We start from the raw sequence: 18,739 nt of genomic DNA, 5'->3' as shown, positions 1-18,739 counted from the left end.
ATAACATTTGAATAAGAGATCAGGGGTACTGGGGGTAATTAAATTTTGCCACTTTAGCAAAGATCTTCACTCTATTTGTAACCCCCAGACTCCCTCTGGGATGGTAGGACACCAAAGAAGTGGATTGAACACATCATACATTAAATGAGAAAGGAATCTCTCTATTTGGGGGGGGGGAGGGTTAAGTGACTTGCCCAGGGTCACAAAACTAGTAAGAGTCAAGTTTCTGGGGCCAGATTTGAACTCAGGTCCTCTTGAATCTAGGGCTGATGCTTTATCCACTGCTCATAGTTGCCCCCAGAATCTCTTTTTTAAAAAACTCCTTAGCATGCCTTTAGAATCAGGCCAACATCTCTCTCCATCTTTCTGTCTCAGTCTGTTTCCTTTCAATTTGTTATCTCTGACTTTCTACTTCTCTCCTCTCAGTTTCTATGTCTCTGTCTGTGTCTCTCTGCCTCTCTTTTTGACTTTGTTTCTCTGTCTCTGGCTATGTGTCTCCCTCTTCAACATTTATATAGCATCTACTATTTGCCAGGCACTGTGATAAAAACATTACAAATATCCTATTTGATAACCACCCTCATTTTGTAGATAAAGAGAAATTAAGTGACTTGCCCAGGGTCACATAGCTAAGAAGTGTCTGAGTTCAGATTATTAGTTGAGTGATGAGAGAAAAATTTCAGATGATCAGGGAGAGGAAAAGGATGAATGGCTCTGGAATATAGTCTTTCTGAGTACCTTGAAATAAATACCATAGGGATGAGCAAGCTCTGGGTTGGCATAGAACTTGTGGGGAAGAAGAGGTCTTTAAAATATTTCATCATGGGGAGCATGGTGAAATAGTGTTCAAGTAAGAAAAAACAACTGGATTTGAGTTTGGATCTGCCATACACTAATCCTGTGGCAAGTCAATGAACTGATGAGTTTCAATGTCTTCACCTATAAAACGGGGATAATAATCCTTTTGTTCCCTATCTGAGTCAATCAGCAAATTAGCCCTTATTTGGTGCCTACTATGTGCCAGGCACTATTCTAGAAGTTGGGGTTGTAAAGAAAAATAAAAGATAAGTCTCTGTTCTTAAGAGGATCACAATGTAATGGATGCAATCCCACTGACAGTTGTGAGGATATGTTAAAACCTATGTAAATATAAGTTATCAAGCCAGTGACTTGGGGTGGGGGGACAGGATGCCCTCCCCATTACCCCAAAGGGTCTGCCCATGGAATCTTTAACATCTGCCCCATACCAACATTCTCCCCTAAAATGTTTCTGCATCAGTCACACAAGACTGGGACCATTTGTGTTTTCATTGCTGGCTTTTATTGTAGAATTATTAGTACATTATAAGCAAAGCGTATTGAGTCAGGAGAATGGAAAAGGGAAAGGAAGGTCAAGTTCACGCCCAGTTGCAGCACTCACAGCTGGGGTCAAAGACAAGGCCGGCCTGGCAGTACTGCTCGTAGGTGTTGCCGTTCAAACAGTGCCAGAAGGCATTCCTGTTACTGGCCACAGGGTAGAGACCATTGGCTTTGCCTGCACAGAATCCGCTGCCTCCAGAGCTGCTCCCAGAACCGCTGCTCCCAGAACCGCTGTTCCCTCCAGCACTACCACTTCCGCCGCTGCTGGGAGCTGATGTGATTGGAGCAATAGGTTGAGCGGGGGCAGTACAGCCTTGGAACATAAGAGGAGAAAATCACTGTAGTCTTAACACAAGCTCATAGCACTGGGGCAGGAGAGGTTTAAGTGTCCGATAGTTATCTAGATTTGAACTTCAGTTCTGTGACCTTAAGAGAGTCACTTATAACCTATCTGAGCCTCAGTTTCCTGACTTGTAAACAATTGCACTTTCTATATAAAAGTGATTGTAAGGATAATGACATATAAAAGGCAAAGATGATATACTGAAAGCATCACAGTTCGGTAGTGTGGCTGAAGGGGACATTCACTGACTCTGGAGAAGGAGGACCTTTGTTCGAATCCTGTCTTCTGATGCTCTCTGCGTCACCTTGGGTATAGAATTTATTTCCTCCTCTGTAAAATGAAGCGGCTGAACTAAATGGCCTCTGATATTCCTTCCAACTCCTGAGCCGTGATCCCATTACTATGAAAATAAGATTATTTATGGTGTATCTTATGGCTAATGATAGTTTTTAATTTTTATTGTTTTGGTTAGGCAATTGGGGTTAAGTGACTTGACTAGGGTCACACAGCTAATACATGTTACATGTCTGAGGCTGGATTTGAACTCAGGTTTTCCTGACTCCAGGGCCAGTACTCTATCCACTGCACCATCTAGCTGCCCCCGCTAATGATATTTGAATAGTATTTGTCCTGCTTACCTCACAGAACTCATGGGAGACAAAATTTAGAGCTGGAAGGGACCAGAAAGGCCACGCAGTCTTACCTCCTTGTTCTGTAAATGAGACTCCCAAGGTTCAGGGAATGTAAGTGATTTTCCCCAGTGGTAGATTCTAGATTTGAACCCAGTTTTTATGATGCTAAATCTAGTATTCTTGCCACCTCATCATCTTGTTGTTACACAAGAAAAGTTCTTTGTAAAGCTTTATACTTTGAGCAAGTCATGTTTTTTTTTTCTTTTTTTGCAGGGCAATGGGGGTTAAGTGACTTGCCCAGGGTCACACAGCTAGTAAGTGTCAAGTGTCTGAGGCCGGATTTGAACTCAGGTTCTCCTGAATCCAGGGCCGGTGCTTTATCCACTGCGCCACCTAGCTGCCCGCAAGTCATGTTTACACCATCCAGGATCATAAATTTAGAGGGCGAAAGGACTTAAGAATCTAACTTGGAATCAGGAAGCCTCCTCTTCATGAGTTCAAATCTGACCTCAGACACTTACTAGCTCTGTGACACTAGACAAGTCACTTAACCCTGTTTGCCTCAGTTTCCTCATCTGCAAAATGAGCTGGAGAAGGAAATGGCAAACTGCCCCAGTGTCTTTGCCAAGAAAACCCCAAAATATGGTCATCAAGAGTCAGACACAACTGAAAAGTAACAAGAAGAACCCAGCTGTTCCAACTCCCTCATTTTGCAGAGGAGAAAATTGAGGCCCAGGGAAGTTAACTGACTTTCCCAGAGTCAAGCAGGTATTTAAAGGCTAAAGGCTAAGACCTTTGACTGCAAAGCCACTGTTCTTTCTCCTTGGGCCTCAGTTGTTTTTTTTTTTTTTCCATCTGTAATATAAAGGGGTTGAATTAGATGATGCTGAAGGTCCCTTCTAGCTCTAGGTTTGTGGGCCCATAAACCCAAGCCATGATGGTCCACCCCTCTGGCTTTAACCTGTCCAAAATCAATAAATCTGCCCATTTCCCCTCCTACTCCATTGCTGATTTCCACTTTCACTGCAAGGTGTGCTCTTGACATTGCAACGCAAGGACAAGCGCAGATGGGAGTCGCCGATTCTCGGGAGCGTGAGGATAGGCTTTTGGCAGTTGATTATTTGATTTCTCTTTCCTGTTTTATGGACTGTGGGAAGTGGAGAAGGGGTATTTGGGATCCTGGGCACATCTGCAGCTCCCACTCACTTGCACTCTCCAGACCCAGGGCATTCTTCAAGGTGTTGATCAGGGGGAATTTTCCTTGGTTGCAGAAAGTCCCAGTGAAGTCATCCAAGTCAATGGCCCAGACCATGGCTCCTCCAAAGTTATTCTTCTTCAGCCACTCAGCCTGTGGGGACAGGGTAGTTGTCAGCTCCAGGCCCAATCTTGGGTTCTCCCAAGGCTTTGGGCTATAAATAGGGATGAACTGATTCAAGGGAGTCCAGAGAATTACTCTACCTTGATTTGGAAGCTCTTGCGGTTGTCATAACCAACCCACTCGTTTCCTTTGTAAGCATAGGGGACGTCCTCAGAAGCCTCCCACACCTGAGTAGCGCCATCCTTCAGGAAGGGACAGATCTGAGAAAAGAAAATGACGGGGCGAGAGGTTGAGAAAAGTTTTCAGGAAAGGCATTGAGTGAAAATGACTTCAAGGGGAAAGCATGTGATCCTATCCGTGAACACCTTACATTGGGATTCTAATTCCTTACAAAATTTTAGATCATTTATTTTCAGCAATTATAAGGATATTGGAAGATGTAGAGAAGGGGATTAGTCTAGGTTAGAAGTTCTTAACCTGGGATATTTCAGGGGGTCCATGAATTTGGGGTGGGAAAAATTACATTTTTGTTTTCATTAATCTCTAACTGAAACTTAGCATTTCCTTCAGTGACTTGCATTACCCCTTGCCAAAAGATGTTTATAGTACAAAAAAGATTAAGATTAAGAACCCTTAGTCTAGACAGATGATCTCCAAGATCCCTTTCAAGTGGAACATTCTATGATTCTATGACAACAACAAGTGAGATGTAAGGTATGGCCTGGCCGATTTTAGGATTCTATAGATTTATAAAGATTTCATGACGAATGTTTGCTTTCCCACAGTCTCCAGATGAGAGTTTCAGATATTCTCTGCGGCCTGGCTAAGGGTCCATCTAAAAGTCAAATTTTCCTGGCCTTCCAATTACCCTTCTAAGGTAAAAAGAAGAACAGGAGGTAGTGTGGTACTGTGGAAAGCGAGCTGGCTCTGGAGAAAGAGAAGTCAGGTTCAAATCTAGCCTCTGACATTTACTCTCTGTGTGACCTGAAGAATTCACATGATTCTTAGTTTTTCTTACTTCTAAAATGAAGAGATTGGTCTAGGTGGCCTCTGGAGTCCCTTCTAGCTCTAGCTCTATGATATTTCCCTTATACTTTCTGCTTTGAAAGATAGGAAATTGGTATAGAGTAAGAAGGCAAAGCCTCATCGAGAATATGCAACCCTTTACACTTCTGTTCACAAGGAGAACGGTCAACAGTAGTCTTCTACCCTGCCCACCCGCCCCACACCCTGCCTTTTTTTTTTTTTTTAACAACTTCTAGACACCTACCTCATAGTAAGCCCAGAAGCCAGACTGCCTGGTGTAGGGCCCAGCAGGACCAGGGCCAGAAGTAGGAGCACCAATGCCAGTTTCAGAAGGATTGCTCAGGATGAAGGTGTGTCCATAAGATGGGAATCCAACAATGAGCTTCTCAGCTGGGGCGCCATTGTTTTTCCAGTAGTTCATGGCATAATCCTGCAATGGAAACACATTTCAACTTGGCCCATCCTTCAAGACCCAGTTCAAATCCCTCTTCTTTCTTAATTTCTTTTTTTTCTTTTTTCTTTTGGTGAGGCAATTGGGGTTAAGTGACTTGCCCAGGGTCACACAGCTAGTAAGTATCAAGTGTCTGAGGCCAGATTTGAACTCAGGTCCTCCTGACTCCAGGGCCTGTGCTCTGTCCACTGTGCCACCTAGCTGCCCCCCCCTTCTTCTTTCTTGAAGCATTCCCTGATTACTCCTAGTTAATAACAACTGGGATATAGGTTTTGGCCTGGGAGTTGTTATGACTCTATAGATTTAGAAAATTCCATAATGAATGTTTGCCCTGTGGCTAGAGTGAGGGGGTCTGTTAGGAAGAGCAGTTTGTCCCTCTCTTGGGTATGTTATATTATGTTCTGTATAATAGTTAATGATATTTAGTTAGAACCAATAACTATAATTAATTACAATTAATTGTAATATAATGAATAAAGAAATGTCTTTTCTTTGAGGTTGCATGGTTTTTGAGAATCTGCCCTCAAAGAGATTTTTGTTTTATTTATTTTTCTGTCTTCCTCAGCATTTGACACAATACCTCACACAGAAGAGATTGTTTAACAAGTGGTTATTGAATAAACGAATGGATGAATGAACTTTGATTCCATCCAGGAGGCAGATTCTTTATTAGTTGACTGCTCTACCTGCCACAGTCAAATTATCAAAGTAGATACATGAAGTGCTTTGTGGAACTTCAAACCCTATATAAACATAAATTAGTAGTAGCAGTAGTAGCATTAAATGAGATCTTATTTGTAGAACACTTAGCACAGTGACTGGCACAGTTGTAGTTGCTGTTAAATGCTTATATATTTGCAGAGCACTTAGTACAATGGCTGGCACGTTGTAGGCACTGTATAAACCCTTTCTTCCCTTTCCCTAGTTCAGAGGGAGGAAGCATTTATATAGCACCTACTATAGCAGGTACTGAGCTAAGAGCTTTACAAATATTATCTCATTCGATCCTCACAACAATCCCTGCAAGGTAGTTGCTCTTATTATCCCCTTTTTATAGTAGAGGAAATTGAGGCAAACAGAGGTTAAGTGACTTGCTTAAGGTTCCACAGTGTCTTAGAGCCTGAGGCTGGATTTCATCTCAGGTCTCCCTGATTCCAGGCCCAGTGCTCTATCTACTGTGTCACTTAGCTGACTCCAGTAATAGCAGGAGTAATGTTGGTCACGAGTAGTAGTAAGATTGTAAGAAGTAAGTCAAATAGTAAGATTGACATTGCATAGTTAATTACTAATGAATCTATCCATTACCCTGGCATATCAATTGATTGATTAATTGATCAGATAGTTGAATCATCCATTTTTTTTTTTTTTTGCAGGGCAATGAGGGTTAAGTGACTTGCCCAGGGTCACACAGCTAGTAAGTGTCAAGTGTCTGAGGCCGGATTTGAACTCAGGTCCTTCTGAATCCAGGGCCAGTGCTTTATCCACTGCGCCACCTAGCTGCCCCGCAGATAGTTGAATCAACAGTGCATTTTGCGCCCCAAATTGGGGATCTTCTATGTGGGGGCCTCACTCACCACATTGAGGTAGGCATTGCTGCCAGTATCTCTGGGGTTTTTGTACAGGGGACTGTTCTCTCCAGTGTAGCCCTCCCAGGAGCCATGGAGGTCGTAGGTCATGACATGGATGAAGTCCAGATACCTGGTGTGGAGAACAGAATGAATGGTGGTTTCTAGGGGTTATTTATTTCCTTGCCTGGGACAGCCTGCTATTCAATTCAATTCTGTTAAATAAGAGCTATTACTTTGTCCTTTCAACTGGGGAAATCAGGGAAGGTTTAGGGAAGAGATGATACCAGGGCTGAGCTCTGAAGGAAGAGAAAAGATTTCAACAGATAAGAGGTGGAGAGGCATTCCGGTGAAAATGTGAAAATGTGTGGAAACAGCAAAGTGGGGGAAAGCTGGTTGTTTTTGTAGTTTGGCTAGAATGCAGGATGGATAAAGAGAAGTAGTGGGAAATTAACCTGGAAAAGCAAGTTGGACCCAGGCTCTGGAGGGCTTTAAACCACAGGCATGGACTTTGATCTCTTTCTTTTTTTATAATTTTTTTTTTTTTTTTGCGGGGCAATGGGGGTTAAGTGACTTGCCCAGGGTCACACAGCTAGTAAGTGTCAAGGGTCTGAGGCCAGATTCGAACTCAGGTACTCCTGAATCCAGGGCCGGTGCTTATCCACTGCGCCACCTAGCTGCCCCATTTTTTTATAATTTTTAAGGAACAAATTTCCTTAACTATCCATGCAAAGAAATCCCTCCACACCGCTTATCTGTGGGCCATTTGTTTGAAAAGTCCCAAGATTTGCTGACCAGAAAGGGGAACCAGTTGTACTCCCAAACTGTCTTTTTGTAACAAGTTACTGAGCAGAAGAGTGATGTGTTTAGGTACGAGATGAGGAAGAAGTATAAAGGATGGATTGGTGGCAGAGAGGTTGGTTAGGAGGCTAATGGTAACAAAGGCATAAATTAGGGTAGAGGCTGAGTGAATAGAAAGGGAGGATAGAAATTGTTGAGATAAAAATGCCAAGACTTGGAAAGTGATTAGATGTGAGGGATGAGAGATAGAGAGAGGAGTCAGAGATAACTCCAAGGTTTATGAACCAGAGCGACTGGGAGGATCTAGGTAGAAAGAAGGAAGTTGGGAAGATATGCAGGTTTTGGGGGAAGGATTGTGAGTTTAGTTTTGGTATTGAAGGAATATCCAGGCAGCAGTTTGACACCAAAGGGCTGAAAATCAAAGGAAATATCGGGGTTGGATAGATAAATCGAACAGTTATGTGTACAGCGGTAATAATTTGACATTAGGGAGTGGATGAGATGGAAGAATAAAGAAAGAAAGAAGAATAAAGAAAAAAATTTAAAAAATAAAAATAATAAAAAAATTAAAAAAATAAAGAATAAAGAAAGAAGAGAAAAGAGTCAAGGACTGAACCTTGGAGGATATTTTTACTTAAGGGGTAGGAAGATGAGGATGCACTAAGCCAATAAGACAGAGCAGGCAAAGAAATAGTAAGAGAACCAGGAGAGTGAAAAGAACATGGGAGGGGAGAATTACAGGAAGGAGGGAGTAGTCAACAACATCAAATACTTAAGAAACGCCGAGGATTTTCGCATCAATAAGCATTTATTAAATGGCTCCTCTATGCTAAGCACAGTACTTAGGTGCAGGGGACACTGGGGATTGTAAAGACTATTAAAGTTTGCAGTCAAGGTCATTGTTAATGGTGAAGCCAAATTTCACTGGAGGGATAGAAGCAAAGGCCAGATTTCAAGGAGTCGTGGGATAAGTAGGAAATCGGGAACCTTTCCTGCAGTCTTCTGAGAAGTAAGACAGACCTCACAATTGGCTGTCCCAACACAAGTGACAGTGATCCCCAGAGAGATGCTTGGAGGACAAAGTGCAGTACTCACTGAGAGAGCTGGGGAATGTCGTAGCCAGACTCGATGTTGGAGATGCCGGCAGCCACAGCAGCAGTGACCAGCAGCCTGGGTTTGTTGATCTGCTTGGCTTCCTCCTCAAAGGCCTCACGCATTTCCTATGGGTGAGCAGAAGAGAGTAAGTGGATAGTGGCCCAAAGTTAGACTTCTTTGGCTGCTCTCTGGACTCAACTAGGCCCTTCCATTGATGACCTTTCAGGGTACATCACCAATTCCATTCAGTTCATAGGGTTATGGGAAGATAGATCTCTCCTTGGTTCCCAGCATGATGTCCGGCACCTAGTAATCACTTCGTAAATACTTGTTGCTTGTTTGATTGCAAGGCACCTCAGGGATCGCCAAGCATTTATTAAATCTCAGGCATCAGGGATAAAAAACCCAAAATGAAACAGTCTCTGTCCTCAGGAAGCTTACATTCAATTCGAGAGCTGATGGTGAAGGGAAGAACGTGTACATAGTTAAATAAATACAAAATGTGTACCAGATAAATGTAAAGTAATTTGGGGAGTGTGAAAAGTACTAACAACTGAGGAAATCATGAAAGGTCTCTTGGAAGTGTTGGCAATTGAGCTGAACCTTTAAGGGAGACAGGGATTCCATGATGCTGAGATGAGGAGGGAGGCTGTTCTAGGCATGGGGCACAGCATACGCAAGAGTACAGAGATGGGGGGCAGCTGGGTGGTGCAGTGGCTAGAGCACCAACCCTGGATTCAGGAGGACCTGAGTTCAAATCTGGCCTCAGACACTTAACAATTACTAGTTGTGTGACCCTAGGCAAGTCACTTAACCTCAATTGCCTCACCAAACAAACAAAAACAAAACATAACAAAAAAAAAGAGTCCAGAGATGGGAGATGGAAGATCATGTCTGTGGTGAGTGAGATGGTGAATTAATTAGCAAGTGCCTAAAAGGCTTGCAAGCAGCAGTGAGGGCTCAGCTGAGATTAGGCAACAAATATTTTTAGTGGATTCAGTTATCACTGTTGTATGCTTTTCTCCATCTTTATTCCACAGCAGATATATAGTAGTGAAGGCAGTAGATACGGTACAGGGTCAAGGGACTCAAGAGAAGAAGACAGTATAGAGCTGAACTGATTCCAAAGAGTCCAGATGGGGAAAAGAGGAGAGAATGCTTAATGCAGGGGCGATGGCCTGGGAGAGAACTGAGGAGCTGAGGGAATGGAGGTCATGGTGTGGAAGAAGAGCAGAGTTTGATATTAGAGGGAAAGCTAATAGATTGTGGTTGGATAAGGGCATTCCAGAGTTAATGAACACGGAGGTGGTACATTTGTAAGTGAGGGCAAGATCAAGGGTATGATGACCTTTCTGTTTGGCTGAGGTGGGATGGAGGAGTAGGTCATGGGAAATGAGCACGTTGAATAACTGGGATGTTCGGTTATTTGGGAGAGTTGAAGCATATATATCGAAGTCCCCTAGAATGAGGGCCTAAGTTGGGGAGGAGTGAAAGATTGTGAGCTAGGCACTTAATTCATTGAGGAAAGAAAGGAAGTGTCCTGGAGGTTGGTAGCCAATAGTCACCAGAATCCTAACTGGATAATAAATATAGACTGAATGAACTTCAAAGGAGGAAAGGTTACCGAATGCTGGTGGTAGAGAGAGAAGCTAGAAGTGGCCATGGGAAGCGCTACGCCAATGAATTGGAGGGAATGAGTGAAGGTGCAGCCAGTGCTGGAAAGGTGGCCAAGGTGTATCATCTGGAGAGAGCTAGGGCTCAGTGTGAGTCAGATGATGGAAGGAGCAGGAAGGGAAATCACGAGATGTGTCCGGCTCACCTTGACCAGGACGGTGAAGAGGTTCTTGTCCTGAGGAGGGCTACCACGAGAGCCAGGGTACTCCCAGTCAAAGTCCAGCCCATCAAACTCATACTGGCGCAGGAATTTGATGACCGAGTTAATAAAAGTCTGGCGGTTCTCAGGAGTGGAAACCATGGTAGTGAATCTGAAGGAGATGGAAAGAAGATGAAGTCAGGAAATTCATATGCAGATCACATATTTTTGTGGACTTCTTCACCTTTCTGAGTGACTGTCCACAAGACATCTCAGACTGTGCCTGTCTCCAGCTCACCCTTTGAAACCAGAAAGCATGGTCCTTTCTTGGGTCATCAGAGTAAAACTATGTGATTATCCCTGATTCTCAGGCTAGAAACCTCCACAAAGGTTTGATGATCAGCCCCTCTTCAATGCTCTTCGCTCCTTCCATCTTCTCTATTCCCAAAGCCTGTTTTTAATCTTCCCAATATTTCTAGACGCCAACTCCCCTTTTTAATATCCATTTAGTCATTTCATATCTAGACTCTGATTTCCCTTTGGGGGTCAATGTACTATTCTCCTTTATGGTTTAACAAGTCCAAATTCTTCACTATTTGCTTCAAATCCCTTAAGTGCATCCCACCCCTGATGAGTTCCCTACTCCCGTTTTCTTAGTCCTGTAACTTCAGCTCTATCTACTCATATAAACTTAGTGGTCCCTTTACATAGACCTCCCTTCCCCCTTTTAATCCTTCTTCCTAGATGTATTTAATGTGAATAACTCTCTCCTGTTCTAATTAATCATTTTCTACCTTCATTCAAATAGTTTCTGAGTTCCTATAGCTTCCCCAACTCATTGGAGGTAAATGGTAACCCCTTAAATAGGGAGCCTCTATAATTTCCTTATCATTCACTCCTCTATCCAATACACTGATTCTGTTAGGTGAATACAATTACACCAGATCCTCAGTGTTCGTGTTGTGGGATCATGTTCTAACCAGATCCTTAGAAATCAGAGTCTCAGAATTGGAAGGCACCCCAGAAGTTATCTAATGTCACCCCTGCCTAAGCAGGAATCTCTTCTAGAATATCCTCCTCCACTAGAGTACTTCCAGTGACAGACTCACTACCCTTTGAAGCAATTTTTGAAGCATTTTACTTCTGCATAGCTCTATTTTGGAGGGGAGGGGGGACACAGTTTTTCTTTCTATTGAGTCAAAATCTACATTTTTGCATTTCTGCCCATTGCTTCTAGTTCTACCATTCAAAACCAAGTGGAATAAATATACTTCCTTCACACAATAACCCTTTAAATATTGGAAGATGGTTATCATGGCTCCCCTAAATCACTACTTGTCCAGGAACAATTTATTTAACAGGTCCTCATATGTCATGGTCTAGGAGTACCTACTCCATCCTGATCACCCTCCTTTGGATGTGCTCTGGGGCTCGTCCCTAATGGGATACCTAGAGCTAAACACAGTGTCCCAGCTGTGGTCTAGGAGAGTGAGAGTCCCGTTTTTGTACCTCTATACTTATTTTTTAATTTTATTTAATTTTATTTATTTATTTTTTAGTGAGGCAATTGGGGTTAAGTGACTTGCCCAGGGTCACACAGCTAGTAAGTGTTAAGTATCTGAGGCCAGATTTGAACTCAGGTACTCCTGACTCCAGGGCCGGTGCTCTATCCACTCCACCACCTAGCTGCCCCCTTCAATACTTATTGAATGTCAGAACTGGAAGAGATCTCAGACACCAAAGTGCCAAACACTCATTTTTCAGAAGAAGAAACCTGAGATTTAGAAAGGGTGAGTTTTTCCAGGTTGCGTTGCTGGTTAATGTCACAGCTGAGATTAGGACCTCATTCCCTATCTCCTAGGTCAGTAAAAATCTCCTAGAATGAATCCCAAGGAAGAATGTCTTTGCTTCAGATGATTTCTGCTCTATTTACTTATTTAATGTATGTCTTTTAATCTTGGCCTTTTGGTATCTCAGTTATGCTGTCAGTCTTATGCTGTAAGATCCCTCAGGGCAGGGTGAAATTTGACCTAACCTCTCTGCAAAGCACCTCCCTGCTCAATAAGAGGCTCTTAGATGTCTTGGATGTCAGTTCTGATGCTGGACTTACGGTGCAGTTCCAAAGTTCCAGCCTCCAATGGCCAGGAGAGTCTTCAGCTCACTGTTCCTATAAAGAGAACAAAGACAGAATATTTAAGCCTACTTGCATTTACTAGTTTCTCATAGTGAGAGAGATTGGTTGGGTGGCTCAACAGGATGGTCGGTCCCTGAAGCAGACCTGATGAGGTGCCAAGGATGTGGAGGGAGTTGTCCTCCATTTATTTACATGTTCCTTGTGATGTGAACATGGTCAGTGAGTGTCCTCTGGCCTCTTGGGAGGCTACAGTGCATTTATTTTTGAAAACAGAAAGTACTACCAGAATCTTTTTGCTTACCTCCCATGCATCTAATTTAAAAACCTAGCTGTCTCATTGGGAGAGGATGTACAGCTTCTGTTCCATCAGAGGAAATTGCAAATCTTAGTGTGGGAGGGAACTTCTGTGGTGAATGGGAGATTTCTAGGCCAGTGGGGAATGGAACGGAATGGCAAGGAATAAGCACTTATTAAGTACCTACTATGTGCCAGGTACCATGCTAAGTGCTCTATAGTTATCTCATTTGATCCTTAAAACAACTATTTGAGGTAGGTTGTGTTATTATCCTCATTTTACAATTGAGAAAACTGAGGCATACATAGATTAAGTGACTTGCCCAAGGTCACACAGTATCTGAAGTTAGATTTGAACTCAGGTCTTCCTGACTCTAGGTACAGCACCTGCTGTCTTTCCCCCTTCCTTACTTGTTTTTCAAGCCATTGAAGGATTTGTATAGAGTCACATCATTCCATTCGATTGTGGTGATCTCATTGTTGCTCATCCCAGCAAAAGCATAGATCAAGTGAGTACAGAGGCAGGGGTCAATGTTCTCTGGCTTGAAACGCCCCAGGCCTGGCCTGTACTGGGCCCAGTTGGTGAAGTAACATGTCAGATGGTAGGTAGAGCCTGTTGGCAGCAAGGAGCAAATGTCATGGGGAGTGACAGCAGCAGAGCCTGCTCATTCATTCATTCATTCACTCCCTCATTCATTCATTCATCCAACGAATACTTATTAAGTACCTATCATGTGTCAGACACTAGCAAAACAGTGACAAAAAATGAGAGTCCCTGCACTCAAGAAGCTTCCATTCTTTTGGGGGAAACAACATATACACAGGTAAACACAGTATATATAGATACAAACTGGATATAAAGTAATTTTGGAGTATAGCAGGTCACTAATAAGTGGGGGTGAGAGAATAGAGGGTGGTCAGTTATCATATAGGAGGTGGCACTTAAGTGGAGTTTATAATAATAACAATAACAACTAGCACTTATAGAACACTTTATGGTTTGTTTTACACATATCACATATATTTACACATATTATTTCATTTGATCCTCACACCAACCCTGTTGTAGATAAAACCCTGAAGTAGATAAGATTATGATGCCTATTTACAGATGGGAAAACTGAGGCTGAAAGAATTCAAGTAACTTGTCCAAGGTCACACAGTTAGGAAGCATCTCAGGCAAGAATCGAACTCAGTCCTTCCTGGCTCAAAGCTAATTGTCCTATAGGCAAATGGAATGCTCGGTGGGATTACAAGCAGTTGTTCTCAGTGATCTAGTGGAGGGCAGTGGTTTGGGGGAGAAGCCTGAGCAATGTTTTATCCCACAGTCGTTTCCACCTGGTCATGGAAATGTGATAATAGAGTGACTACTTTGAATCAGGTTAGCTCCAGCTACTAAAATTATGTGAGTTCCCATAATGACCTATATAATATACAAAGAAATTATCTTCAGTTAATAATAGCTAAGGGCATGTAGGGGGCACCATAGTGTATAGAGTGCAGGGATTGAGGTCAGGAAGACCTGAGATCAAATTTGCTTTCAGACACTTCCTAGCTGTGTGACCCTGGGCAAGTCACTTAGCCCTATTTGCCTCAGTTTCCACATCTGTAAAATAAGTTAGAGAAAGAAATGGCAAACCATTGCAGTATCTTTGCCAAGAAAAGCCCAGATGGGGTCACAAAGAGTTGGATACGACTGAAATGATGGAATAACAACAATAATAGCTACCAATTATAAAGTGCCTACTAGAGGGGCAGTTAGGTGGTGCAGTGGATAGAGCACTGGCCCTGGATTCAGGAGGACCTGAGTTCAAATCTGGCCTCAGACACTTGAAACTTACTAGCTGTGTGACCCTGGGCAAGTCATTTAACCCGAATTGCCCCACAAATAAATAAATAAGTAAACAAACAAATAAAGTGACTACTAGGTGGCAAACATTATACAAATATTATCTCATTTGATCCTTACAACTACCCTGGGAGGCAGGTGACATTATTATACCTTTATTACATTTTACAATGGAATAAACTGAGACAGATATTAAATGACTTGCTCAGGGTCACACAATAATTGTCTGAAACTGGACTTGAACTCAGATCTTCCAGAATCCAGGCCCAGCACTCTATCCACCATGCCAACTAGCTGCTCTTTGTATATTTGAGAATTGGCTAGGTCTATGAGGATCTTATAAAAACAAGTGTGTATGTTTAGGGTGAGGAGTGCGGAAGCAGGAGCCTGTGACTTACCCAGTTGAGCAAGCAGCACCAGGGCCAGACCTAGAGAAGAAAAAAAATCAATCAAACATTTATTAAGTACTTAATACATAACAGGCACTCTATTGGGTCCCAAGGATGCAACAGAAATGTCATAGTCCCTGCTTTCAAGGAGCTTATATTCTATCAGGGAATATTCTTTTTTGTTCTAATGGTTTTCATGCCCCCTGTCTTGTGAGTTCTTAGGGGTCAATCTGAGTCATGGTGTTTTAAGTGGATTTTCAGGGAAGCTAAGAATATGGTGTGCCAAAGGGTGAAACCCAAAGTGAGGCACACAGAAGTCAGGGTGGTGAGATCTCACTCACACAGATGTTCTCACTCTATAGGCTGCTCTCCCACAGAATCATAGGATTCCAAAATAGGAAGGGACCTTGGAGACCACCAGGCCGAACATATACAGGAGTTCTCTCTGTATGATCCCTGACGAATGGTCATCCAGCTTCTATTAGGGGTCTCCCAGGGAAGGAAACCCTACTATTTCAGCTAGATGGATCAGTGGATAGAGTGTTGGACTTGAGGTAAGGAAGAGTTGAGTTCAAATTCTGCTTCAGATGTATACGAGCTGTGTAACCCTGGGATGGTCATTTATCCTCTTAAGTTTGCTCATCTGTAAAATGGGGAATGGCCACACAAGTTGTAGTATATGATCATGATGGAAAACTATCGTGTTAGAAGAAATGATGAGGATGCTTTCAGAAAAACCTGGAAAGACCTACGTGAACTGATGCAAAGTGAAGTGAGCAGAACCAGAGACCATTGTATATAGTAACAGCAGAGATTGTACAATGATCAACTGTGAATGATTTAGCTATTCTCAGTAATATAATGATCTAAGACAGGCTTGTTGTGAGGATCAAAGGAGATAACATATATAAAGTACTATATAAATGCTTTGTTGTCATGGTGGTGGTTGCTTTCTAAAGCAGCCCTTTCCACTTTTGGATAGCTCTAAATGTAAAGAAGACTTTCCTTAGATTCAGCCAAAATCTACCTCTCTGACTTTTCTGCCCAAGACCCCTGGTTCTGTCCTCTGGAGCCAACTTGAATAAGGTTAATCCCTCTTACAGGAAACATTTGCATCATTGAAGACCTCCCTCACGTGTGTCTCCTTCCTTGGGCAGAGTATAGCAGGGACATCCTGTAGAAGCATCTGGATTCTAGGGCTCACTTAGTGAAGCTTCAGATCTCTCCTTCCCATGTCAGAGACAGACTCTGTAGGAGCTCAGATTGGGGTGAGGATGGGGGGGGGGCAGAAGCTTGCTGTCCATGAGAGAGCTATTGTCCAGGCTTCCCCAGGATATTGTCCAGGGTTCCCCAGGATATTGTCCAGACCACACAGAGTCTCTGTGCAGAATCATCCTTTCCCTCTACCCATCATCTACCTTGGCCTGGGACCAATCATTCAGCTGATTCCCATCAGGTCCAATTTGTCCGAGGAGAAGGTGCTGAATGGAGTCTTTCAAGTGACTGCTGGAACAGTGCAAATGCCATGGTGCATGTAACCAAAGGAGTCCGAATAGAATGTCAAAGAGAAGTCAGACTGCAAAAAGTGCAGTGTGTGTGTGTGTGTGTGTGTGTGTGTGTGTGTGTGTGTGTACACAATTGACTTGTTTTCACTGTCTGGCTTTCACTTAAGGATGATGCAGAGCTGAACAAATACATCATCCTGGACCCTTCTCTACTACACAAACTTTTACTTTTCAACTTTCCTTTTCTTTTCCTAGCTGTTGTAATTGATTTGGTAAATAAGATGAAGAGAAATCAAGAGGAAGGAGCAAGGGTTGGAGAAATAGGAAAAACCAACAGAGATAAGTAAAGAAGGAGGTGGGAGGTAGGGCCAACAAGTCACCCCAAGATATGGCTGGGTCAACATTGGGGGCAAAGAGAGATGAGGTCTTGAGACCAGTATAGAAATCCAGTTATGGGAGCAAGAAAACCAGAAGTTGGGTGAGGACGACATTTCAGGACCTCAAATGTCATTTAATTCATTTCAACACAACGAGCATTTATTAACTGTTTACAATAACTCCTCCAGGGCAGGGGTTGTTGCATTTTTATTTCTGTCTCATCGCCCAGCACAAGGCTTGGCACAACAGTAAGTGCTTAGGAAATGCTTGTTGGTGAATTGATTGCAAGCACTGGGCCAGACACTGGAGACACAGACAAAAATGAGGCAGGTGCTACTCTTGAGGAGCTTACAGTGTAGAACAGAGGTTCTAAACCTTCTTGGGTCATGGGCCCCTTTGGAGTCTGGTGATACTCATGGGCCCTTTCATAAAATAATTTTAACCCCCTCGCCCCCAAATGAATAATTACAGAGGAAGTCAATTATATTGAAATGTAGTTACATACTACACAATGTAACATATATCACATATGTATAAGTACATAGCTATTATCAATTTATCAAAATCGAGTTATATGAAACACATATAACATGACATATGTGTGGATATACAAATTATCAATTATATTGTGATCAGTTATATTGAAATAGTTTTATATATGATAGATAAAACCCTCATGTTTATATGTATATGTGTATGTACACACATGTATCTCACAAATTTATGGACTCCAAGTTAAGAACCTCTACCCCTTCCAATTTTTTTTTTGCAGGGCAATGAGGGTTAAATGACTTTCCCAGGGTCACACAGCTAGTAAGTGTCAAGTGTCTGAGGCCAGATTTGAACTCAGGTGCCCCCGAACCTAGGGTTGGTGCTTTATCCACTGCGCCACCTTGCTGCCCCCACCCCTTCCATTTTACAGATGAGTAAACTGAGGTCCAGGGGAGCTTATGTCAGGCAGGTTGTGAAGGTATCGGAGGTGGAATGGAAGAACATAAAACACGATGATGTTAAAATAGACAGGAAGAACTGGATTCAGATCCCACCTCAGACACTTCCCAGGTGTGTGACCCTTGGGCAAGTCACTTAACCCCCCCATCCTTCAGTTTCCTCATTTGTAAAAATAAGAGGCTGAACTCGATAGTCTCCTTCTAGCTCTAAATCTCTGAACCTATTATAAAAACTAGTGAGTTTTTTTTTTAAAGAGGCAATTGGGGTTAAGTGACTTGCCCAAGGTCACACAGCTAGTAAGTGTTAAGTGTCTGAGGCTGGATTTGAACTCAGGTCCTCCTGACTCCAGGGCCGGTGCTCTATCCACTGCACTATCTAGCTGCCCCCAAAACTAGTGAGTTTTTACAAAGGACCCAGAAATAAAAGATAAGGAAGAAAGTCACCAGGGATTGAGTTTCCCCTTAGAGCATCGACTCACCAGTGAGGATGATGGGCTTTGCCATGGCTGCCGTCTGTACTGGTCTAGCAGGGCTTGGTCTCCGACTTTTATACCCCCCCTGACCCAAGTCTTATCAGGAGGTCTCCTAAGTGTGTGTGAGGGGCATCTAACCCGGAAGTTCATGTGGCTAATCAGTAAATCAACAGACCTCCCCCCATCTCCACATAATAAAGGGAATAGAATGTAGTGGCCCCTTCAAAGGACAGTGGTGTTGGAGCCATGGAAGGATCAGCTTAATAGCTCTTTGGGCAGCTTCCAGAGCTGATAAGCTTACTTTGGAGAGGGAGTTTAGTTGGGTCTGTGCTGTGTACTTTACATGCCTGGAATAAAAGCACGT

The 18,739-nt window shown here is 42.9% G+C and overlaps 1 protein-coding gene across 1 annotated transcript; it reads right to left on the bottom strand.

Moving 5' to 3' along the window:
• Positions 1-1,397: 1,397 nt before the first annotated feature.
• LOC122755898 (acidic mammalian chitinase) lies at positions 1,398-18,406 on the bottom strand. The gene is made up of 11 exons (XM_044004831.1): positions 18,382-18,406; positions 15,079-15,108; positions 13,243-13,444; positions 12,514-12,570; positions 10,410-10,575; positions 8,591-8,715; positions 6,704-6,827; positions 4,923-5,108; positions 3,793-3,912; positions 3,541-3,682; positions 1,398-1,672 (listed from the first exon to the last, which is right to left on the bottom strand). Exons 1-11 carry the CDS (start codon positions 18,404-18,406, stop codon positions 1,398-1,400), a joined length of 1,452 nt encoding a protein of 483 aa, XP_043860766.1.
• Between the last annotated feature and the right edge of the window lie 333 nt (positions 18,407-18,739).

This window comes from Dromiciops gliroides, chromosome 4, assembly GCF_019393635.1.
Source record: "Dromiciops gliroides isolate mDroGli1 chromosome 4, mDroGli1.pri, whole genome shotgun sequence".
In the NCBI taxonomy this organism is placed as follows: domain Eukaryota; kingdom Metazoa; phylum Chordata; class Mammalia; order Microbiotheria; family Microbiotheriidae; genus Dromiciops; species Dromiciops gliroides.
The sequence above is the reverse complement of the archived record's forward strand: the minus strand, read 5'-3'. Positions and strand labels throughout refer to the sequence as shown.